Below are 24944 nucleotides of genomic sequence, written 5' to 3'. Positions count from 1 at the left end.
AGTTTTGCTAACATTTTGGTCCCTCTTTTTTTGAATGAAAAGATTAAATTATTAATAAAATTATAATTCAAGAAATTCATAATTATAATTAAAAATAGATATGCCATATACTAATTTGACCATAACTTAAGGACAAATTTAATATTTTTAACTATTTTATTTAGATTTCATTATCTCATAAAAATAAATATTAAAAAAATTAAGTACCTAATTTTCATAAAATTCTCGGGACCCTCCAACATATTTCGATAGTCGCACCATAAAGGCCAAACTGAGCTGACACGAGAGCTAGCAAGCAGTCCGGGTCAGCCAGGTACAATACGGCAAACAGAACCGTAATCGTGTAAGTTTCATCCTCTCACTCGAACCATGATTTATGGATTTTACGTATGAATAAAGAAATATAATTAGAGATTTGAATCTGCTTAGAGATTTCGATTTTGGACCTCTCAATTAACACTCCAAGATATCTGCAACCTCTAATTAAGCACTCCAACTCGGATTGGATTCCACTTTTCCTCCATTGCCAACCTTCATTTTCAACAATTCCCATTCAGTCCCGGAATAATCCAAATCATTGGAAATTTGGAATATAAAGATCCGTTTTTCTCTGCGACGCAAGAGACTTCTTTTCAAGCTTTCTCACCATTTACATGTTAAGGTAAATCTTTTTTGCTTTTCGTAATTTCTTCTCTCTGTTCTTCTTCTTAATATTCTTATTAATTATTAATATTTTGTTTAAATAAATGAATCCTTCTGTGTTGTAGAGGTACTTGTTGATGGTCATCTAAGCTCGTTACGGTTTGAGAATTTCAATCTGGTAATGCTTTTTCTATTTTAGTTTTGTTTTTGTTTTGAATCTATTCTCTGGTTTGGTTGCTGAAAAATAAAGAAGAAACGTGAAGGTGGAGTATTGTCGCTTGCTTAATTACGTAGTGTCGTTGCTTGCTGAAGTTGTATTAGCTCCTTTTGTTTTTTGTTTTTTTTTGAGTTTGTTTCTTTCCTTCTGTAGTTTTCTCCGCAACCAAACAGAACATTGTTTGCTGGTATAAATTGTAAACCACTATTTGGTTGCTGAGGAATCTTAGAAAAGAAAAAGAAAATGAGAGTACGAAGTTGGAAAATTATCTTTTATGAGCTGCGCAGATAAAGTTCAGTTTCCAAAGGTGAATGAATTTCGATTTTCGAGTCTGTTTCTCTTTCTCTGCGCAGCCAAACAGAGTACAGTATAGCTCATAAACGGCCGTGCTATTTTATTTTTTTGTGTGCATTTCCTAGAAGGGCGAGAATGTTAGTATCGCGATTAACATTCTTTATTATTTAGCATAGCTCATGTTAATTCCTACTGGTAGATTGTCAATTCTTTATGATTCAGTACTTTATTTTATTTCCTGAAGTTTCAGGATGGTAGAGGCTAACGGAGTTGTATGCTAATGCCTGAAAATGGATTGACTTGGTCTAATTTGGTGGCTTTATAATGAAATGATAAGCACGGTTGCGTATGATTATATGAGAGTTTTATACAAAAGTCTTAGGCCTGGCCTACATCCCTAATTGACATTCTGTAAGTGAAACGTTTGGTGAAAGTAATTGGAAGGAAATTATGCAATTCTCTGACCAGCACATTTGGAAATGAACTTCAGTTTTCTGGTTTCTCTCTTCCTGCTGAATATTCCCAATCCAAATGGCGATGCAGCAGTAGTAGCAGTTTAGGAAGTTGTGGCTTGAGTATAGTTGTTCTAATTTTAACTAAATGTGAAAAGTGACTGATAATATCAGTTGGGATTGGGGGATGAGAAAATGTGATATTTCCAACTGTATCTGTGTGCCTGTAAATATGTTTGAACATACATTGACCTTGTGCGCGTCTGTGTCTTTGTATATACTTCTATTTTTACCTTTCTGGTTGTTGAAACGTGACTTTTTCTTAAAGCTATCAATAAAAGCATTCATTCTTGGACAGTTGATCTTAAATGCTTTTTATCTGGGCCAGGTAATATTTGTGGGGGTGTGGATTTCTGTCCGAATCTCTAGGTGGTGGAATATTTATATACTGAGCGAAAAGGAATTATTCAAATTGTAATATTGCATTTTATCTTCTAGTATTTATTTTTGTGGAATTGAACTCTTCATCTTATAGCTTGTCCAAAACAAAGATATCTATCAAGTTAAACCATCAACAGCTGAATATTTTTATTTACAGATTCTAGTAATAAAGTAGGTTGTCATATTTGCCTTCTGGGAATATGTCTCAGCTTGGTCAAGTCTGATACAAATTCCATAGCCTTCACCATGTTGTTTGTGTCTTAAATAGTTTGTATACTCCTTTTTCATTTTTTTTGCACTCTATACATGCATTGGTCCTTGTTTGCAATTTTACCTGCATGAAAAAAATGTTTGCTTAATATTTATAATTAAACCAGCAGAAGAAGTTGTCAGTTATAGTTACTATTATTTGTTTTTGGCTTGTGTATGGCTTTGTGGACTAATATGATAAAATTAGCTGTAGTTTTAAATGTCACCTGTATCTGTTATGTTTTCCTCTGAAGTGCACTTTAAGGCTCAAAGAGAGAGCAGTACATGCATCTATACATGCACTGATTCTTGTTTGCAATTTACCTGCATAAAGAAAATGTTTGCTTAATATCTATAATTAAACAAGCAGAAGAAGTTTGTCAGTTATAGTTGCTATGGTTTTGTTTTTGGCTTGTTTATGGTTTTGTGCTCTAATATGGTAAAGTTAGTCATAGTTTTAAATGTCATCTTTATCGATTATGCTTCCTGTAAGGCTTAAAGAGAGAGCAGTAGCTCTTTTTTGGATTTCATGGTGAACAATGTACAGCGTTCTTTTTTTTCTCTTTTTAATTTTTAACATTAAAACAAATAGTGGTATCTTTTGCTTAACTGGAGTTATGGTGATTATGCTTTTTGTTGGTTTTCCTGCTCTCTTGTAAGTTTCTTATAATGCTTTCTTATTGTAGTGAAAGATGGTTGCCTTTGGGAAAAAGTTGAAGGAACGACAAATTCAAGAATGGGAAGGGTATGTGTCAAATATCAATGTACATTCTAGCAAGCACTTCCTACTTTAAACAAAGTTTTAATGAGTACTGGCATTGTGAGAGAAAAACACTCTTTGACATGCATCATATTTGAGTATCAGGGAGGGGAACCTTTTCTTTTTTTTACATTGTGAAATTCAAACCTTGGTGCATTATTTGGGGACAAGACTCCTGTATTTAATAGTTTTACCTCATTGCTTTTCTTAAATATTTCATTGTTGGATTGGTAATCTTCGGAGGTGGCTAAATGACTTCTGGTAGATTTATCATCGAACACGGTTTTCTTCAACATTGGGACTAAATAAAAAGTTTGGATTCATTGAAAATAAACATGCATAGGTACATATGGATGTCAGAAATAGATAGATTCCAAGGGAAGAGAAGTTGGGATAATTGTTTCAAGTCCAACTATTGCACTGTGGTATATACTTGAAAAATATTCTCTTTATGCTCCCTTGAGATATTTTATGTTTTGTTTCAGATATTATATTAATTATAAGCTAATGAAGAAGAAAGTGAGACAATACGCTCAACAAATTGAAGTTGGAACACAAGATCGCAGGCATGTCCTCAAGGATTTCTCAAAGATGCTAGATAATCAGGTTTGTTTTCACTCTATCTGTGTGTGCTTGCATGCATGTTTGTGCACATTTATGAAGTTGGGCATATTTCTTCATGGATAAAACTTGATAACATTGCATTATGCATGTACAAGCATTTGCATGCTTCAATACTTGCAGTCATCTAACAAATTAGTCATTGAATGTCAGACTGATTTTGCATTAATTTTGACCAAGAATTTCCAATTTTAATAACCTTAATAGGTTTTTACTTGTAGATGCTTTCTCTGGAGTTGGTTTTTCGACAGGCATTGTGCTTGCCATTACATTTGTTTATCTGTTGAAATTATTCAAGTATTGATTTATTGGTTAAGTAATTGGAGCGTTTTGTTGATGTAAATATTCCTGCCTTCCTGGAACATGATCCTAAATTATGTTTTTGAAATGCCATGGTAGAGCTTTCAAAGCATTAAACTGGTAGGAAGAGTTCCTAGACCCCTTTGACAAGGAATAAAATGGATGCTGATATAAGGAGGGGTTGACTATTTTCTTGCAGAAAAATATCGAAAAGTGGGACAACATTGGTATGCAGTTGGAATGACATGTATGCATATTGATAATTGCTTTTTACATGGGTGATCACACTTGAATATGACCATTATTTCTCAATTGTATATCAGTCCAAACTTTTAGGCAAATGAAGATACTTTGTCTATTTTCATAAAGTAATCCAATTTCAATAATTAATTTGAGTTTAAACATAGCATATTAAATTATTTTATGTGATAATAATTCAGATCGAGAAGATTGTTCTTTTTCTGTTGGAACAACAAGGGTTGCTTGCAAGTAGGCTTGCCAAACTCAATGAACGGCAGGAGGCTCTTGAGCAACAGCCAGATATAGCCCTAATAACCCAATTACGAGAAGACTATAGAGCAGTGGGGCATGATTTGTTAAAGCTACTCTTTTTTGTTGAGATAAATGCAATCGGTCTACGTAAGATATTGAAGAAGTTTGATAAACGCCTTGGATATAGATTCACCGATTACTATGTCAAAACTCGTGCTAATCATCCTTACTCCCTTTTGCAGCAAGTGTTCAAGCATGTGGTAATATGTCATTCTTATTCTTGATAGATATGTAGTCTACATGATTATGAATTTTTAATGAATAATATATGAAATTGCAGGGTTTAGGAGCTGTTATTGGAGCCATATCTCGCAATCTTCATGAACTTCAGGAACACCAGGGTAGCTACTTATCCATCTATGATCAGCCAGTTCTTCCCTTCCAGGTCTCTGTTATTTCACTTTACATACAATTTGGCTCCACTTCCTTTCTTTCTTGAAGTTTCCTGGAACCCTGTTGCAGTTGATAATGCATGGTGTTTCATGTTTTTATCCTGCAGGATCCTGTCGTTGATTCATTAAAAGCAGCTGTAGACAGACTATCTAACTCAACAAATTTCCTTAACTTTCTGGCACAACATGCACTCATTATGCATGAAGAGCTACCTACTCCTGCTGAGGAACGTGCTGATGATGAAAGATATCATTTTATGTCACTTCTTTTGAACTTAGTGAACACTTTCCTTTATATGGTCAACACATATATAATTGTCCCTACAGCAGATGACTATTCCACAATGCTTGGTGCTGCAGCAACAGTTTGTGGTATTGTGATTGGGGCAATGGCCGTCGCTCAAGTGTTTTCCTCAGTGTATTTTAGTGCTTGGTCTAACAAATCATATTTCAAACCTCTAGTGTTTAGCAGTATTGTTCTTCTTGTGGGAAATCTCATGTATGCAATGGCGTTAGATTATCAGTCAATAGCACTTCTTTTAATTGGGCGTCTCTTATGTGGGTAAGCACTTTCCTTTCTCTTCGTATCTTCATGTCTATTAGCATGATGAGAATAGTTTAAAGTTTGTGTTTTAGTTAATTTTTTATTCAGATGGAATGTTATATCTTCCCAATCATATTATAAGCAAATTTGAGTTATTGGGAATTTAAAATGGACTCAACGGATCATGAAAGGAAAGTAATTGCATACTGAATAAGATAGTCCTTGAACCAAACCGCAGTTGTACACAAACTTGGAACTTGTCTTACTTGCCTTATATCAAACTCATAGAGAATTCACTATTTATAACTCATCATACATGCTAAAACTATTATACTTTATTCAATGCAGGTTTGGTTCTGCTAGAGCTGTTAACCGGCGTTATATCAGTGATTGTGTGCCTCTTCGAATTCGTATGCAGGCATCAGCAGGTTTCGTCAGTGCCAGTGCTCTTGGAATGGCATGTGGTCCTGCTCTTGCTGGCTTGCTTCAAACTAATTTCAAAATTTACAAGTTTACATTCAACCAAGTCACTTTGCCAGGTTGGGTTATGGCTGTGGGTTGGCTTATATATCTCGTATTTTTGTGGTTCACATTTAAAGAACCTTCTCATTTCAGTGAAGAAAGCAATGTAGTACAGGAATCTAATGCTGGTATGCTGACTTCTCTTACTATTTCTTTGTCCTGGTTCTGCACATAGTCCATAAGATTTCACTTTAATCCATAATTTTAGTGGTTCTTATGTTTGACTATTTATTAGAATGAATAAAAACTGCTTGCTTTTGACCATAACATCACTACCTTTGCAGTACCATTTCTTTTCCGATTTGTCTTTTGTATGTTACATATACAGAAAAAGGTTAATAGTTTTTTTAATGAATTCCTGGAGCTTTAGACTTAGGAAATCATACAAGGTTAACTGATGTTCAATTTATGATAAAAGCATATAAAATTTTGACAATGGTTTCTCTTATTCAATTAGGTTAGAAATAAGTTTATGGTTTGGACATCTCAACAGCAGCCTTTAACTCATTTAGGAGTTATTCTAGGAGTGATATGCATTTTTCACCCTTTAGAACCCCATTTTATGCTGTTTTTAAGAGTTCAATAAGGAGGAAACTTCCCTCAATGAATTCTAGGCTGAATGCATAGATTCATTCATATACCATTTGTCAAAAATCTTATGGCATCTACCTTCAACTTTTACTTTAATCTGTTAAAAATTTCAGCTTATAAAACTATATCTATTAAACGCTTCATCTTACATGATCATTACACCATTGAAATGCTGGACCAAAGATCCCAAAGTTGTTAAACTTTAGCCAGAAGGTAAGCTTAAAGAGCTTTAGTTGTAGATGATCATATGGCTGGATTTTCCGAAGCACACTATTGTTAATGCTGCTTTTTTACCTGCATAAGTCATTTCCTTCAGCATTATAAAAACATTTTGACCAATAGGTCTCATAATGGCAGGACTGAGGGAAAATGATGTGCTTGAGAAGGGTCTTAAACAACCATTACTGTTGAGTTCAGAAAGCAAACAAGAAGATGAAAATGGTGAAGGAGAATGCGATGGCAGTGATGAAGCTCCTGAGGAATCTCGGCGACCTGCCACTTCAATTGTTTCAGCATACAGGCTGCTTACACCCTCTGTAAAGGTATGTGAAAATATTCAATCTAGTCAGCATTACTAAGGAATGGGATTTTGGAGAGCCCTCGTATCACATAGGCATAGGTGTTGATTTCACACATAGAAATTCAACTGTCAATTCGCTCTACAAAGACAATATCTCTCACAGTCACGTGCACAATTTAAATATTCACAAAGTTTCTTAATAATGAAGAACTCCATGTCAGTTCAAGCCACATATAACTTGTGTCTAAACTTGCTTTTAACCTACTAGCCTTATTCTTGGGTTTCCTACCAATGAATTACTCTATGCAATGTAAACTCTAACATGCAATATCCAGCCCTCAAAATTCTCACAGCAGCACTATGTGTAAAAACAAATCAAAGCTGTTGCTTTGGAAATTAGTTGCTGGGAGCAAACAGAAAGGTTGCGTTATTCTACACTGGCAGTACTAGAATTGTGATAGTTCAGGTGGCTGATTGGCTTAATAGACAAACTGCTACAGTTCTAGGAATTCATCTTTTTGGGCGTCTTTTAAAGACATGGTATGTGCAGCTTGCTGCACCAAGAGGCTTTCTTAAGGAGATGGTATAGTACTTTGTACTGATATTTGTGCACATATATATTTTATTCTGTGGATTGTGAATGGAATTTCACTTTTATAATGCCTTGATTAATAAGTCAAGATTATGCCTGACATCTTAGGTTCAGATAGGAAGAGTAGACACTGTTGGAAACTTACTGAGAAGTTCTATTTCCTCTGATTTTACCTGCTTAACATCAGAGTTACAGAGCTAGGTTTAATACATTAATATGATGAGTACATGATTATCCATCCAAATACCCTTTTTTGTGTCATCAGGTTCAGTTGTTGATATATTTCATGCTGAAATACGCAATGGAGATTTTACTCTCAGAATCCAGTGTTGTTACCTCATACTACTTCGGTTGGTCAACAAGCTCGGTGGCTATTTTCCTTGCGTGTCTAGGGCTAACAGTTCTTCCAGTAAATATTATTGTTGGAAGCTACATTAGTAACATGTTCGAAGACAGGTAAATCTTCATGCAGGAAGCATGCTTTTGGCTCTGCTTTTTGTATATCATTTTATTATACTTGTGTTTCTGATATAAATCTCTGAAATTTTTTATTAGATCCTACTGATGCAGCTCTTCCTTACTGATTCAATGCAGGCAAATTTTATTGGCATCAGAAATCGTGGTTTGCTTAGGAATACTGCTAAGCTTCAAAATCATAAATCCATACACTGTTCCACAATATGTCTGCTCAGGATTAATCATGTTTGTTTCTGCCGAAGTGCTTGAAGGTGAGAAATTATCCCATTAATATGAGTTTTGCAGGTTCTGGTATGATAATAAATCTTCTTGACCAGCAACAACTTTTCTATTACAGGTGTTAACTTGTCACTGCTGTCTCGAGTCATGTCATCCAGGCTCTCTCGTGGAACCTACAATGGAGGACTACTCTCAACTGAAGCTGGGACGATAGCACGTGTGATCGCAGATGGCACAATTACCCTGGCTGGGTACTTGGGTGAGAGTAAGCTGTTGAATGTCACCCTTCTTCCTTCTCTCCTCATTTCTGTAGTCTCCATTGTTGCTACCTGCTGTACCTACAACTCGCTCTATTAGTTTGTAAGTTGTACAAATTAGTTGTTTGACTGGTAAGTTCTAATTTTTCAATTTTTGTTACTTTGATTCCTATTTGTTTCTGTTCATATTTGTATTTCATGTGTAACTGTTCCATATTATAGACAAACTAGCTCATTGATTCTACAATTCAATTGGAATTTAATAAACTCAATTTTTTGGAATTTCATATCTAAATTATTCCCTCAGAAAAATGATACACTTATATATTATTTTATATTTTTTGAGGGGATTTTTAAACCAATATTTCCATCTTTTTTTTGTTCATGAGACTGATCTCGTTTTAGGATTTATGACTGTTCTTCCATTTAAATTTTTTTTTTTCTATTTTCTCATTGAATCCCGACTTCGCTGTACATATTATTTTTCATTTGTATCATGCAAGCTCCACTTTAATTTGAGGCTGCAGACTTGTTGCTTTGGAGTAAATGTAATTCTCATGTTGTTTATTTTCATTTGCGTTGATATATCAGAATATTCTAAATTTCACAGGTTTTAGCATTTTCACTATATTTTAATCTTTTTATCAAATTTATTCCAATTTTGACTTTTTATAGATAGCATCTTCAATTGCAATTAAAAATGAAATTATAAATAGAAAGTTTTTTTATCATTTTTAAATCATCATATGCCTTTGATAAAAATTTTAAAAATAAAAATTGAAAAAATTCATTAGTATAAATAAATAATGTTGCGCACAAACTAAATTTTAATTTTTTTTAAAAATAAACCTGTTAATTAATAATTTAAATAATATAAAATTTTATAATTTACCATAAAAACATCCAAGAGTATGGCGTAACAATCAACTTGATAAAATTTACCTATTAATTATGTACTTTATTTATATTATCTATATTTTAAGGACAAAAATATTAATAATAGTAATCTTTTAAATTGATATTATAGTCAAATTACTATTCATTTAATAAAAATGAATAATAAATTTTAATTATTTTAATTTAATTGCAATTGTCTCAAATATGATATTTCTAAATCTATAGATGTAAATATAATTTAATTATTATTATTAATTTTTTAAAGAAAGAACAAATATATTTTCTATTTACAATTTCATTTTTAATTGTAATGAAATTGCGGTAACTTGACATAAACATCAAAAGTAGAGTGAAATTTAAAACTTTCAAAATTTGGAGTATTTCAGTAGACTTTTTATTTTTGGCACAATCTCGAACGTTTTGCTTAATATTATTTATTATCATTCTTATGCACAAATAAATTAGTATTAGCTAGCAGCTTTAATATAAATTAATAGAAATATACTAATATCACCTCAAATTGGATACGGAAACAATACAAAAATCTTGAAATCATAATAACTTGGCATATGCAAACAAGTAAAGTACCATACATTATGCCTCTCTTTAATCACCGAAAAGGATGGTACCCATTAAATTATGCACAGTACAACTCTTTATTATGGGCGAAGCAATCATAAATGGATAAATGAAAAATAAATAAACCAAAACTGTACAGTTTCAGTTGAGAAACAATCAAAACTTGTGTGTTTCTGCAACAACATTGAGGGAGGCTGTTTGGCTTTGTGGAATGACACTTCGTAATTCTCCAAAAAAAAAAAAAAGAAGAAGAAGAAGAAGACTGAAGGACAATTTTGCGTTTGGGACTTGGAAGCATTAATTTGAGGATAATATCTAACTACTTCCTACTCTCAATCATCTCACGGGTTCAAAAATATTAATTTGGTTGGCAAGAAATTCAAAGCCAATTAATTAAAGCTGCTAGAAGTTAGCCTCAGATATCTTTTTTTGCGGTGTAAAGACAATTTCTTCAATTTCTTTTTCTGTTTTTTTTTTTTTTAATTAAAAATCGTAATTTGGGTTTTCATTTCATTTTTTTCGTATATAAATAAACCAAATAAACCTGCTGGATGACCAAAGTATTTCTTTTTTTTTTCTAGTATATGGAGGCACAAAATGCATTTTCTTCATTCTTGAATTTCTGGTTTGCATAAGCTTAATCATTGTCACATTTAGTAACACTTTTTTGTCGCCGACAAAATGAGCAAGATATCTTTGCACCCACATAACTTGTAGCCGTCGAGATTGTTGCCTTCCCACTCCCATCAATTTATATAAACAAAGATCTGTTGCTCTTGTTTTGTACACCAAAGACCCATACCAAATTGCTCTTTGTTATTTCAAAAAATGGCTTTCTTTTGGAGATTCTTTGGTGCTCTGTTTCTTGCTTTTCTCTTTTCTGGTTATGGTTTCTCTGCCTCCTATCATAAAGGTATCATCTTCTTCTTCTTTTGACTCATCATTCTTGTTATAAAATACATATACGTGTATAATAATATATATGTATTGTTTGCAATTTTATCTTTTTTACTGCTTAATTATAGACTTATTTACGAGTTTGACAAATTTTAATTTGTGAAAGAAATTATGAACTAGATGAATCAAAGTTTTGAAAAAATAAAATATTATCTTTTCTCCCACTATAAGTGTTGCTTAAGATAATTACACTTGATGATAAATTTCATGCACTTGATGATAAATTAATTTTTACTCTAAGAGCATGCAAATTACTCTTATTTTTTATTTAGAATTAATATGAAATTTAAGTAATTACTACTAATTATTATAAGTCTTAAATCAAAAAGGTTCATTGCCTTACCAATTGGGTTGTCCTCTACATGCGCATAGGTCATTTCACATATAAATAGCCTTTAATTAGGAGGATAGGAGAGATAAGAAATTAACATAATTAAATCATCCAACTAAAAACATTGGCATAATTATTATATTAATTACTGATTTTGGCCAAGCGTTATCTACCACCAACTCCATTTTTAACTTTCTCCGTTAAATTCCAGACTTCGATTTCATTTACAATGCGGTTTCGGCTCCTGCGACATCGTACTATGACTACATTATTGTTGGTGGCGGAACCGCTGGCTGCCCATTTGCTGCCACTCTATCCCAAAACGCCCACGTTTTGCTCCTTGAACGAGGCGGCTCGCCTTATGGCAACCCTAACATCACCAATTTGGCGAGTTTCGGTGCTGCATTATCTGATCTGTCTCCTACATCACCGTCTCAAAGATTTATCTCCGAAGATGGCGTCATCAATGCTCGCGCGCGGGTGTTGGGTGGCGGGAGTTGCCTAAACGCTGGTTTCTATTCACGCGCTAGCACTCAATACGTAAGGTATATGAGTTTGACTGGTAAATTACAAAAAGGTCCTCCTGTATTTTATCAAATTATAACATTTTACTCGACTGATTTTAATTTATCATGGCAGGCACTGACGGAGCCAGGGGTGGCTCCACACTCCTAACTAATTTTTTTAAAACAAAAATTATCGTATAAAATTTTAACATTTTTTTTATCGTAAATTTTTTTCAATTTCATCCTTTTTAATTCTTGAAATTATTTTTTAGCTTTCTTAATTTTAATTCTGGTTCCATCACTTATAACAGAAATGTGGGGTGGGATGGACGGTTAGTGAACGAGTCATACCAGTGGGTGGAGAAAGAAGTTGCGTTCGAGCCACGGATAGGGCAGTGGCAATCGGCTGTGAGGGATGGGTTGCTGGAGGCTGGTGTGGTGCCTAATAATGGGTTTACTTATGACCATATTTATGGGACTAAAGTTGGAGGAACCATATTTGATCAAAATGGGCATAGGCATTCTGCTGCTGATTTATTAGAATATGCCAATCCAAATGGACTTACTGTCCTTTTACATGCGACAGTACATAAAATTTTGTTTAGAACTAAAGGTGAGTTTTTTTTTTTTTTTTTGCTTGTATTTAAAACAATAAAATAAAATAGATTTCTGAAAATCAAACATTAATTTGTAATTTGGGCAGGGAAAACGAGGCCATTAGCCCATGGAGTGGTGTATAGAGATGCTTCAGGGGCTAAACACAAAGCTTATTTAAAAAGAGGGTCTAAAAATGAAATTATCATATCAGCCGGAGCACTAGGAAGCCCGCAACTTTTGATGCTGAGTGGAGTGGGCCCTAGAACTCAACTTATGTCCCGTAATATTTCAGTTGTTTTGGACCAACCCATGGTTGGACAACTCATGTCCGATAATCCCATGAACGCTGTTTTTATCCCCTCGCCGATTCCGGTGGAGGTTTCGCTGATTCAAGTGGCCGGAATCACTCACTTTGGGAGCTACATTGAAGCTGCAAGTGGTGCAAACTTCGGCGGTTCACCCCAGAGAGATTATGGAATGTTCTCTCCTAAGGTAAAAATTATCCAACTGCTAAATTTTCTTATTAGGCTGAAACTACAAAACCCATAATATATATTTGGTTGATCTTTTTTAGCCAAAAAATCCCTAGTTTGCACCTAAGTAACAATTCTTTGGGGAGTGCAGATTGGTCAGCTTTCAACAGTGCCACCAAAACAAAGGACCCCAGAAGCCATAGCTAAAGCAATTGAGCTAATGAGTAATCTTGATCAAGCAGCTTTTAGAGGAGGCTTCATTCTTGAAAAAATAATGGGTCCAATTTCAACTGGTCATTTGGAGCTAATAACAAGAAACCCTAATGATAATCCATCAGTCACATTCAACTATTTTAAAGAACCTCAAGACTTGCAGAGATGTATGGAGGGAATTTCAACAATAGAGAAAGTAATTGATTCCCAACCATTCGCTAAGTTTAGAAATATGTCAGTTCCTCAACTCCTAAATTTGACAGCAAATTTCCCAGTAAATTTATTACCTAAACACTATAATACTTCAATGTCCTTAGAACAATTCTGTAAGGATACTGTAATGACGATATGGCATTATCATGGAGGTTGCCAAGTAGGTAGTGTTGTGGACACTAATTACAAGGTTATTGGTGTGGATGCCCTAAGAGTCATAGATGGATCCACATTTAATGCCTCTCCTGGGACCAATCCTCAAGCCACTGTTATGATGCTTGGCAGGTAATTAATTGAATTTTAAAAAATGATTTACAATTCTCATTTTAATAATCTATAATGCTTATTCATTTGATGAATGAACTTTTTTTTTTTTTTTTTTTTTTTGCAGGTATATGGGAGTTAAGATACTAAGTGAGAGGTTGCCAAGTAATGAAGCATCAAATTAGTTTATCTTAATTAGCTAAACCGTTGAAACAGTTTTTGTTAATTACGTACAAAGAAGTCAATCCACAAGAAAATTGAGATAATTTCTTGTCAATAATTATTCTGATATACATATATCTTTGTGTTTTCACACTATTTTATCTATTTAATTTAATTTAAGGTATTAGTTAGTTCAACAAATTGTTGACCGGCTAGTAGTTAATTTATTTATTAGCCACTTTACTTAGTATAGCTTTTAATGATTGGAGGACCAAATAGTAATAGGTAGAAATATTAAATATTTTCATTATTAGTGGTCAATTGTAAAATTTTGAAACGTGATTGCAAAATCTTCGAGCTTTAAAAAACCAGTAAAATATCAATAAGCATTTTGATTTTATAGTGTCATTAAACTGTGAACTATAGATTACAAATTTAAGGTAATAAGAAGTAAGAATGTTGATGTCCTAAAAGTACTCGGACTACAAAATAAATAAACAATTCTAATTGGATACAAGAAAAAAATCTCAACAAATTAGGGTTTTCAAATTTCAAGAAACCCTCAACAAAAAAAGGATAAGGAAAGGAAAAAAAAAAAATCATAAAGCAAATAAGAATGAGAGAATATGACATAGGATATACCTCTCCTTCTGCCACCTTAGCTTAAGCAAGAAAAGAAAGCATCTTCTTCTTCATCTCTGCTTTTCCTCTTCTCCAAAACATGGATAGCAATAGCGATAAAGAGAGAAAGAGAGAAAGGCCTTGGGTCGAAATCATGGTAAGTAGAATATAAGCAGGCACTAAAAGGGGATATCCATATAGCATATTCTATTTCTTGGACATATTTATAAAGTTCAGAACTGTGCACTGCTTGTGCATGTGCAACCTGCAAACCAGAACAAGAAGATACGATAATAGTTAAAGAGAAATCTTGAAGACTCGTAAGTGAAATAGTTATAGGGCTTCTCTCCTCTGGCACGTATCATCATATATTATAGATCATATAATTAACTAGTTCGCTCTGTATTGTTTGATGATTCGCCAAAGGAGAGTTGCCCTCTAACTTCTTCAACTTAATTAATGTAAACCTCAAGAGCTTCCATTCACTCATGCCAAAAGGTAAGCTCGATCAATATGCAAAGTGTGTGTGTATATATATAATTGAGTTCTATTTCTTTGTGTTTTGTTAGAAATATATAGACATGCACTCGGCTTTTTGATGACCAAATTAGGAGCAAAAAGAGAATGGCTACAATTGGGGGTGAATGTGCTTAATTAATTATCTTAATACAATATTCTATTTAAATGATGAAATCATTCAAATTAGCTTTTAGTTAAAGTTTGAATTCCTAGCATAATTTAATCCAAAAATTATTTGAATTGCTTAAACAAAACTGACTGATTTTATTATTATTATTTTAGAATGAAAAAAGAAAATCCCAACTATTTCTACTAGCATCATAAATACATACAACCTAACCCATTGAATTTGGACCATTCTTTAATGTATGTCCAAGCGGACGAAGCCCATGGTTGAAAATATATCTACAATGTAACAAGGAAACCAAGCATCGTTTGCAAAAAGAAGAACCACGGTTTTATGTAAATAACGTTCAAGTTATGAATCAAACAGTTGAGATGGCCGAGTTGGTCTAAGGCGCCAGATTAAGGTTCTGGTCCGAAAGGGCGTGGGTTCAAATCCCACTCTCAACAATTAATTGTATTTTTCTTTTCTTTTTTTTGTGTTACATATATCTGAATTTTTTAGTTTATGCTTTTTTTTCAATTTATATCTCGTGCTTCTTTATGTTTTCCTATAAGCCTAATATTTGTATTTTTCCTTTTTTGTTATGTTATATATGTTTTTTTTTTTCTATAATCCTAAAGCTTTTAGTACTATACCTGTCTGATTTTTTATATTATCTAATTCTTTATGTATACTTCTTTCAATATAAATGTGTCTTCTGTTCTTTATTATTTGTGCTTTGATTCTATGATTGAACAAGCTCTTCTTTTATTTGCAATTCATTTTTTTTTTTCATAAATTCAAAATATTAAAAGGAGATCTCATTCTTTATAATTTTTTTGCATGTGATATGAAATTCATTTGCTTAATTCATAGATGTAACTATAAAGTTTGTAAAAGAGAAAAAAAAAAAAATTCTTTTATAATCTGACTCTAACAAAGCAAAAGTGAATTTTGAAATTTAAATGGGAATGGAGGAAAACGGGGGAGAAGATTTCTTACACTTCCAAACTAAAGACTCTTCTTTTTAGACTGAAATATATTGACAAAATGACCACATGATGGGAGGGTCCCAGATGGAGCTTCTTTAGGTCTCAAAGGGGCCATGATGCCCCTAAGACGTAAAGAAATTAAATTCCATTTTCTTGATTGGTTGGAAATATAAATAGAAACATTTTGACTATAGTATGCTAAATGACTTAATTTGGGTCTGTCACACTCAAGTATGACCCGGGAAATTTCACTGTAGTGGTTTGAAATGTTTGAAATGTCTATATATTTATATTTCCCATAAATTTGTTGAAGACATTGTAATCATTTCATCCTGTTATAATGAAAATTATATTAAACTCAAGTTGGGCCAAATATATTTTTTTCAGTAAAAAACATCTATTTATATTTAGGTTATATATATATATATATATAACCTTGTAACGGTCCTCTACAGAAGGCTGAAAAGAACATTCCACACAAAGAAGCTGGAATAGTTACTCTACATTATTCCTTAATAATAAAAAATTATGTCAATTTGGGAGGCAAGGATTTTTCAAAGAAATTTCTAGTTTGCCTCGACAGGGCCAGCCACGACAAAAATTTCTCTGCCCGTTTCTGTTTGTGTTTTACGCATTTCCAAAAAGTTTTCAGGTTCCACAAACTGAAAGACAAAGCATTTCATTGTTAAGTCCTTTTAGCTTTTTTAGAAGCTTCACAGCCACTTGATCTAAAGGTTACAGTTTACCATTCTTTTGCAGCCTGTTGAAATTGTACAACTTATTTGATAGGGATATTAATCAGAAAGTAACACGAAGGTCCCGTGCCATGAAGCATACGCAACTCAACCTTTTTGAATTCTAAGCAGGCTATTAATAAAAAATATGAATCGGTTTTTGTTTGATTGGTTTTCTCACTTATATAAGAAATGAGATATCTCAAATTAGAGTCCTCAATCGGAGATTTGATGTTCTATTTGTCGATGTATAATATATAGCAAAATTATAAATTGAACTTGGGAAGGCAAAATAAAGAAGCTCACAATCAATTTTACAAGAAAGCAAATAACAGTAAAAAGACTTGTCAGACCCTGAAAATTCATTGAAAGCCTATCATATGATATGCTCTATAAAGAAGGGCCCTCAGCTGGTAGAGATTGGACGAACCCATCTCAACTCTTCCATCTCTAAACAGGTTCTTGTTTCTGTCTTTTCATTACAAAAAACCTGCAAGACATCAAAGCTAATTCATGGTATGGGCAGCGACTAACAAAGCAGAAAACAGTTAAAGACCATAAACTCAGGTACCATCTAAGCTTGATCTTCATTTCCTCTTTCTTAGTAATGTTTGATCATTTTATGATATTATTCATATCTGTTTACTTCTTTTCTTTTATTTAAGTACTGAAATCAGTAAACTGAAGAATTCAATGTTGGATTATACAAATCTTGGAATTTCCAATTTACCAGGAACTAGGAAGTTTTAGTTTGGTGAAAACCATCAGACCCATCATCACATAAATAAACTAAGAACCAAAAATTGAAACTATAAATTGATCACAGCAGCCAAAAAATTAATAAAGATTATAATCTATAATTAACAGAATAAGAGTACATTAACTAGTTATTATGGTATGTCTTTTGAGAGAAAATTCAGTTTTCATTAAGCTTTGTATTTGAACTGTCATGCATATAAACAGAGCCTAATGAATTATTAAGAACTGATTGAGTCATATTCAATTTTCTTCTGTTTGTAGGTCCAGACATAATAATTGCTAAGTTAGACTGAAATGCAATATACTTTGAATCATATTGTCCAAAAATATAACAATGTCTGACCCCAGAACTTCAATGCAGGTTTATTTTAAATCATGTATGAGAAATGAAAATAAGTGACATATAGAAGAAAACATTCAAATAATAAACCAAGCAGTGACAGAACAGGTGGAAAAATGTATTCAACTTGCATCAAGGAAACCTCAGAAGTCTGTTTTCATGGATGCTATTGCTGTACTACACCTTTTCTTGGCCTTCCTGAACCACAGACTGTGACTTCCATAGCTACTACTGTTGCTGCTTCTCGCTACGACTTTGAACTTGCTATGACTTCCTCCATATGGCCAAATTCTAAATTCACTAATCATGAGTCCTTACCTTCGTTATATGATTGTTCCTCCAATTTCATTAAATCATTTCCACAATATTCTTTGACTAATCAAGCTGACAAAATTCGAGAAAAAGAATACTACAATTTGACACTATCTAATCATGTTTGTCTTGATTATTTTGGAAATGGCCTGTTCTCTTACTCTCAGCAACAGAGTCATTCTCAGGCTTCAACGTCAACTTCTCCTCCTCCGCCACCGAAGTTTGAACAGCCATTTTTTGGTATTTCCTACAAGGCAGTAAGCCTAAACACTCAACTACAATATTCAGGACCAGAGTCAGACTTGGAAAACAAGATCAGAAAAAGAATTATGTCCTTTATGAATATCTCTGAAGATGATTACACTATGGTATTCACTGCAAATCAGTCATCTGCATTTAAACTTCTTGCAGACTATTATCCATTCCAATCCCATAAAAATCTTCTAACAGTTTATGACCACGAAAGTGAGGCAGTGAAATTAATGATTGAAAGCTCAAAGAAGAAAGGAGCACAAGTTATGTCAGCTGAATTTTTATGGCCTACACTTAGAATCCAGTCAGGAAAATTACAGAAGAAGATAGCAAGTAAAAAGAAAACAAAGAAAGGGTTATTTGTATTTCCCCTTCAATCAAGAATGACTGGTAATAGGTATTCATATTTTTGGATGGGCATGGCTCAAGAAAATGGGTGGAATGTGTTGCTTGATGCTTGTGCATTAGGGCCTAAAGACATGGAAACTCTAGGACTTTCACTTTTCAAGCCAGATTTTCTAATTTGCTCTTTTTATAAGGTTTTTGGTGAAAACCCATCTGGTTTTGGGTGCCTATTTGTGAAAAAATCAAGTATTTCAATTTTAAAGGATTCAGCTACTACCAATACAAGCATTGGAATAGTGAGTCTTGTCCCTGCTATAATACCAACTCAGCTTTCTGAAGAATTATCTAGTGCTGCTGACATAGAAGAACCAGAAATAGAGGAATTATTTACACTACCTATCATTGAAAGCGAAAAAAGTGGGAACCAAGAACTAGAATACAAGGGCTTGGATCTTGCAGACTCATTAGGGCTGATACTAATCAGTGCCAGAGCAAGATACCTCATAAACTGGCTAGTTAATGCATTGATGACTCTTCATCATCCAAATTCAGAAAATGGACATCCTCCAGTCAGAATCTATGGGCCAAAAATAAAGTTTGACAGAGGACCAGCAGTAGCATTCAACGTATTTGATTGGAAAGGAGAGAGAATTGATCCTCAACTTGTGCAAAAACTTGCTGACAGAAACAACATTTCTTTAAGCTGCGGATATTTAAACAATATTTGGTTCCCAGACAAGAATGATCAAGAACAGAAGAACTGGACAGTAGAGCCAAGAACAGGAACTAGTAGTATTTCTGTAGTTACAGCTGCAATTGGATTCTTGACAAATTTTGAAGATGTTTATAGGCTTTGGATGTTTGTTTCTCGATTCTTGGATGCAGACTTTGTTGAAAAAGAGAAATGGAGATATACAGCTCTTAATCAGAATATAGTTGAAGTTTAGTTTAATTACACTTATTCTTTTATTCTTTTCTATTAGTATATCATACTTGGAAACAATGTCTAAGTCGTGATTCAGACCAAACCTGTCTTACTCATCTTAGTATCCAAAAACTTTATTTTTACGTAATCACCATATGCAAATGACACCATTAAACAAGTGAAACGAAAAAAGTTATAAGTAATGAATAATTGAGAATGATTTATCTACATCTCGTCTATGAATCCATTCGGTTTTAATCAGCCTATTTCCGACTATTTATTATAAAAAAAAAAAAAAACAACAGTAACCATTTTTTTTGAAACTTTTTTTTTATTATTGGCTTGTCTTATCCATGACTAATTATTTATAGTTGGTTTTTTTTTTTATTTACCTTTTTTTTTATGAAGTAAATATTTAAATGGATTTTTTTTTTTTATCATTTTCTTTTCTTTGGGCTTTGAGGTGCTGGCCGAGGCTATTGCTTGTATCTACATGGCTGATCTGTTGGAAATGAGCCTCACATAGCACAAAAGCCCAAGTAGGTCAACAAGACTGTCCGGCCTAGAAGTTCTTTGCAGACTTAAACCTTGAGGCCCAACAACTAATTTATCTCACCTACTATAATTCGCCACGCAAATTTATCAGACAGGCTAACACCCAACTTTTAATTTGTAAATCCATTGCCATTTCTCTCTCTCTCTCTCTCTCTCTCTCTCTCTCTCTCTCTCTCTCTCTCTCTCTCTTCATTTTTTTAATTTGATTTTCTTAGTAATTGATTGGAAAAATATTAACACTTTATTCTTGAGAATAATAGAAAAAAGGAACTAACACCTTGGGTTTTTTTTTTTTTTTTAATTATGCTCATATTATAAATTTCTTCAATGCGATGTAATTATTCAAAATTAAATGAAAATATTATGTATTTCTGAAGTGTAATATTATTCTAATACGATAGTATTTTATTTTGATCTAGAATTACATTTTAATATTTTATAAATAAATTATACAAACAAAATATTTTTATCTCATGAAGGAATAATTATTTTTCAGATTGAAAAATTCTAATTAAATAGCTCGTGACCATCCCCTTGATAACAAACAAACAAGGAACACATACTTTGCATAATACAGCTTTGTTATATGAACTAGAAAAAAAAAAAAAAATTGTGTTAGGAACTTAGAATATGGCTTATAAGATTACGGTCAAAAAATAAAATATTTAAATCCATACTTAATTTCTTTGATTATATAGTTTACAATATTATTTATTTTTTTATCTTTCAACGAATTAAAAAATAAAAATCATATTTGATTTAATATATATATAACGCCAATTGAAGTGGACCGTAACCTAAATTGCACTTCACCGCCAAATTTTCAATTTCTTTTGCTTGAGGAAAGAGATATTTCAAAGGAGTGGTCATTGTTGGCACAATTGCACTCTTTTGGAGTGCTGCTGACTATAGCATATAGACAAGCCTTCTTTGAATGGTAAAAGTCCAAAACAAAAACAAAATTAATCTTGACTTTGGAGTTAGCGGGGAAGGCCATCATGTGATCTTTTAGGAGGTTAGGTAATAACAAACGCATTACTTCAATTTGGATCCGACCCAATTTTCATGTCGTATTGAAACATTTAAAATGTCTATTTAATAATTGGTTTATAAGGCGAATTTTAACCATTTTAGCTCGCTAATATGAAAGTTTTATTTATTACTCGAATTAGACCAAATATATTTTTGGTAAACACAACTATTAATTCTGACAAATCTCAATTACAGTGAATATAAATTGAGTACATTATAATATTTCTATAGGAATAAGAAAATAAAATAAAAATATAGAAAATTGAATTTTTTTATTTGGAGATGTTCTTAATATTGGTAGACGAAGTTAATATTTTGAGTAAGAATTGATTCATTTTCAAATAGGACAATAAAAGAAACCTTTCATAAAATTATCCCGACTATTATTTTTTCAGAAACTTGTTATAACTAATACACATAGAAGAGTTTAATATACTAAACTTTAATTGAGGAACATGTTATACTATCAGGTTCCATTGATAAAAGAAACTTAAAAAATAAATCATTAATTAGTTTGGTTTTTTATGTATAAGCACCATCAAGATAATGGACTTTCTCCAAAGTTTAAGTACCGAATTCCACTTCATATATAAATATAACTCTACTCTCAGCGATTATCTTTTTAGCTCCTTAAACTTTACTAGAAATCTATTATGATCATAAACTTTTGCATTTCAATAACAACTGTGTCTCGTCAAAATAAAATATGAATGTGCAAGGTAATGATTCAATACAGCAAACAATAAATATAATTGTTACTGAAATGTAAAAATGAAATATTATAATTAACCCCGTAAAATTTAAAAGATCTCAAAAATAATAATTGAATATACAAAATTAAATTTATGTATTAGACGAACCTAATATTATTAGGATGCTAATTGGACTTTCTCCATTCTCATTTATCACACATTAATTTCTTTTTAAGTTTTATACATCAAATGTTTCAACCTAGTTCATAAAAAGGCAATTAAAATCCAAATTTGCACTAGGTCACCACTCTAAGCTTAATTGGAACCCATCTTCCAACTTCATAATAAAACAAATTCACAATTTGGCAATAGAGACCAAATTTCAAACAGTAATCTGAAAATTTGATTCAATGTATCAAATTCCAAATGAGTTCGTTTTAATTCAAGTCTTCCTCAAACTGTCAATATAATATTATGTAGTTTAATTTTTAAGGCGTTGTATCACCTTCTTTGAAGCTAAAGGCAAATTGTCACGTTGTATGGTTTTGAGAGTATTTTTCCGAATTTTATAATTTAATAAAATAAAATATAAACTACTGATAAAAGAATGAATCTTTCTATACTTGAATTAAAGTTATATTTAAACAAATTCTTTTTTTAATAACCACTGAATATTTTAAATTTTAATTCTTAAATTTCTCGTGGTTTTTTTTTTTATAATTAATTGATTTGATTGCGAAGCAACCGAAATGAGAATATATCGGCTTATTTTGTGATGAATCAATAAGCATGATCAGATTTGACCAGCGATTTTAAGAAAAAAAAAAAAAAAATCAAAAGCAGAAATTATAATAAAACCAAGAATTTGTATTTTTTGTGAATTGTGACTACTTATTTTTCCAACCAAGTCAGCTGGCTTTTGTTTTTTTGCGTTAAAGTAATTATCATTATTTATTTATTTAAATAATTAAATATGAATAAGTAATTTCTTTGGGATACACTCAATCTTTACGGGGAATCAATAGTTAATTATAATTAAAATACTAATAAAAGTATAAGAAGAAATTATAAATATGCATTGTATATTAATTTTAAGTTTTAATAATTTTTTTTTCAAATCAATAGTTGTTTAATTATGAATTTGAAAACATAGTTTTTAATTCGTATCCAAAACAAATGCTCCCTTTGTCCATAATTCGTGCCCTTAATTTTACTTTTATACACATTAAGAAAATACAGTTAATAGAGTTAAATATAATTTTTTTATTTTACCATAATGTACCCTTCTATTAATAATTAAACAATCCTTGTTATTCTATTATAATTAAATGATTTGATGAACGTTGAATGTTGACATAAGGAACAATAATGACTTTGTTGAATGTTGATAGAAATGCATATTAAATATGGACTAATTTAATCTCTTTTTTAGAAAAAAAAAAGAAAATATGATAATAATTCACTAAATGAAAAGAATGATGGGATAAAATTATGGGAGGGATGGAGTATTTATTTATTAACAAAAATATAATATTCATCGATTCTATTAAATTTAATAATTTTTGATTTTTTATATAACACTTTTAAAAAATTAAGGTAATATTAGTTTATTTATTTGATTTTATCTTTGCATCAATATCTCCACCAAGCTTTATTTCAATTAAATAAATTAATTAAAAAATTTAATCAATTATCTTTTTCTCATAAAATTGCGGTAATTTAGCATTTTCTTAAGTATTATATAAAATCAAAAACTGTTTAAATTTAATTCTATTAAAAATTTAAAATCGGTACCATTAGAAGGACTTTATCTAAATAGCATCGTGGCGTCTTGTCTTGAGCTTAAGGACGTGTGTTCCTATATTAATGGATGAGGTTCTTCTTTCTCATAGCGTTGACAATTGTGCACACGCACGCATTAAATGAACTTCCCAAATTTATGGGACAGATGTTGGTTAGCATCCATAATTAAGAATTAATATTATATTAAAGTCGATGAGACGTTTTCTTATTTTTCAGATTTTTCACTAATTTAAAAAATGGAAGGTTTCAATTTATGTATGTAGACTTACCTATATTTTGTAGTTCATAATATCTCTTCGGCGCATTAAATCTTTTGACGAGGAAAAATAATATTTGATTAAGGGACAGCTGCTTTTGCGTTTCCCTCTTAAAATATCACCATTTGTTTCACGTGCAAATGCCCCCCCTCCTAAGTTCCCCAACCACCCCAAATAGGCCCCACCTCAAACAAACAGAAGCATACTTTGATTTTTGACTCATCCGACGGCCGATAAGTATAGTGCACCAAAAAACCGTATCCATGTAACTGCTGAGTATAATTGTCTTTTTAATTTCTAACGATCCATTAGTGTGGGCTTAGATGTGATTAATCGAATATTCTACTTTTTTCTCTTTTTGGAGATAATATTCGCCATTACTGGTGTACGAACAAAGTTTATACTTTCTAGGTGCCGTCCATCTTTCACCTGCGAATGAGATCAACGGTAGAGAATCAATGTGCTGGACTATTTGGCGTTTTGCGGTAGATGATAAGTGGGGTGGATGGCTAGATTATTATGATAAACACAAGAAGTTACGATCTGCTTATACAGAATTAGACAAAAGTGAGAATCCTTCATGACCAGAGACAGGGCTTTAATAAGTACTGAGAGGAAAATAATTATTTAGTCTCAGATTTTGATCATAATTATAATTTTATCCCTCTTATTTGTTAAACATATTGATTAATATCAAAAGTTTAGTTTTATTAAATTATTTAGTTATTTGTCGAAAATTTTAATTTGAATATATTTAAAGAATAGTAAAGATAAACAACTAAATAATAACATTAATTTGAATATAAATTTTCAAAACCATTGTTATTTATGAACTGTTGCTACCGTTAAAATTAATATTTATTAGA

At 32.0% G+C, this 24944-nt stretch overlaps 3 protein-coding genes and 1 non-coding gene across 4 annotated transcripts; all 4 read left to right on the top strand.

The window, feature by feature from the left end:
* The first annotated feature begins 292 nt into the window (after positions 1 to 292).
* LOC105645891 (SPX domain-containing membrane protein At4g22990) lies at positions 293 to 8924 on the top strand. The gene is made up of 12 exons (XM_089720477.1): positions 293 to 661; positions 768 to 820; positions 2982 to 3040; positions 3541 to 3661; positions 4417 to 4728; positions 4809 to 4913; positions 5028 to 5482; positions 5813 to 6114; positions 6935 to 7119; positions 7955 to 8145; positions 8284 to 8417; positions 8504 to 8924. The coding sequence occupies exons 3-12, from the start codon at positions 2988 to 2990 to the stop codon at positions 8740 to 8742; spliced, it is 2097 nt and encodes a 698-aa protein (XP_089576603.1). The 5' UTR covers positions 293 to 661; positions 768 to 820; positions 2982 to 2987; the 3' UTR covers positions 8743 to 8924.
* A 1733-nt stretch (positions 8925 to 10657) lies between these two features.
* LOC105645892 (Glucose-methanol-choline (GMC) oxidoreductase family protein) lies at positions 10658 to 14035 on the top strand. The gene is made up of 6 exons (XM_012231632.3): positions 10658 to 11031; positions 11618 to 11951; positions 12224 to 12525; positions 12616 to 13001; positions 13134 to 13693; positions 13800 to 14035. Exons 1-6 carry the CDS (start codon positions 10947 to 10949, stop codon positions 13855 to 13857), a joined length of 1725 nt encoding a protein of 574 aa, XP_012087022.1. The 5' UTR covers positions 10658 to 10946; the 3' UTR covers positions 13858 to 14035.
* Positions 14036 to 15466: 1431 nt separating this feature from the next.
* On the top strand, positions 15467 to 15547 carry TRNAL-AAG (transfer RNA leucine (anticodon AAG)). Its single transcript has one exon. It is a non-coding gene; the product is annotated as a tRNA-Leu (tRNA).
* Positions 15548 to 17067: 1520 nt separating this feature from the next.
* LOC105645893 (molybdenum cofactor sulfurase) lies at positions 17068 to 19783 on the top strand. Its single transcript, XM_012231633.4, has 2 exons — positions 17068 to 17373; positions 17927 to 19783. Exon 2 carries the CDS (start codon positions 18022 to 18024, stop codon positions 19759 to 19761), a length of 1740 nt encoding a protein of 579 aa, XP_012087023.1. The 5' UTR covers positions 17068 to 17373; positions 17927 to 18021; the 3' UTR covers positions 19762 to 19783.
* Positions 19784 to 24944: the final 5161 nt, after the last annotated feature.

The sequence above is a fragment of the Jatropha curcas genome, chromosome 4, assembly GCF_041381405.1.
Source record: "Jatropha curcas cultivar XTBG-Jc1 chromosome 4, XTBG_Jcur_1.0, whole genome shotgun sequence".
In the NCBI taxonomy this organism is placed as follows: Eukaryota; Viridiplantae; Streptophyta; class Magnoliopsida; order Malpighiales; family Euphorbiaceae; genus Jatropha; species Jatropha curcas.
The sequence above is the reverse complement of the archived record's forward strand: the minus strand, read 5'-3'. Positions and strand labels throughout refer to the sequence as shown.

Coding starts and splice junctions, on each gene's coding strand:
- LOC105645891 (XM_089720477.1), top strand. CDS start 2,988: ATGGTTGCCTTTGGGAAAAAGTTGAAGGAACGACAAATTCAAGAATGG. Junction 3,662..4,416: donor CAAAGATGCTAGATAATCAG/GTTTGTTTTCAC, acceptor ATAATAATTCAG/ATCGAGAAGATTGTTCTTTT. Junction 8,418..8,503: donor TTCTGCCGAAGTGCTTGAAG/GTGAGAAATTAT, acceptor TTTCTATTACAG/GTGTTAACTTGTCACTGCTG.
- LOC105645892 (XM_012231632.3), top strand. CDS start 10,947: ATGGCTTTCTTTTGGAGATTCTTTGGTGCTCTGTTTCTTGCTTTTCTC. Junction 12,526..12,615: donor AATTTTGTTTAGAACTAAAG/GTGAGTTTTTTT, acceptor TAATTTGGGCAG/GGAAAACGAGGCCATTAGCC. Junction 13,694..13,799: donor ACTGTTATGATGCTTGGCAG/GTAATTAATTGA, acceptor TTTTTTTTGCAG/GTATATGGGAGTTAAGATAC.
- LOC105645893 (XM_012231633.4), top strand. CDS start 18,022: ATGTATTCAACTTGCATCAAGGAAACCTCAGAAGTCTGTTTTCATGGA.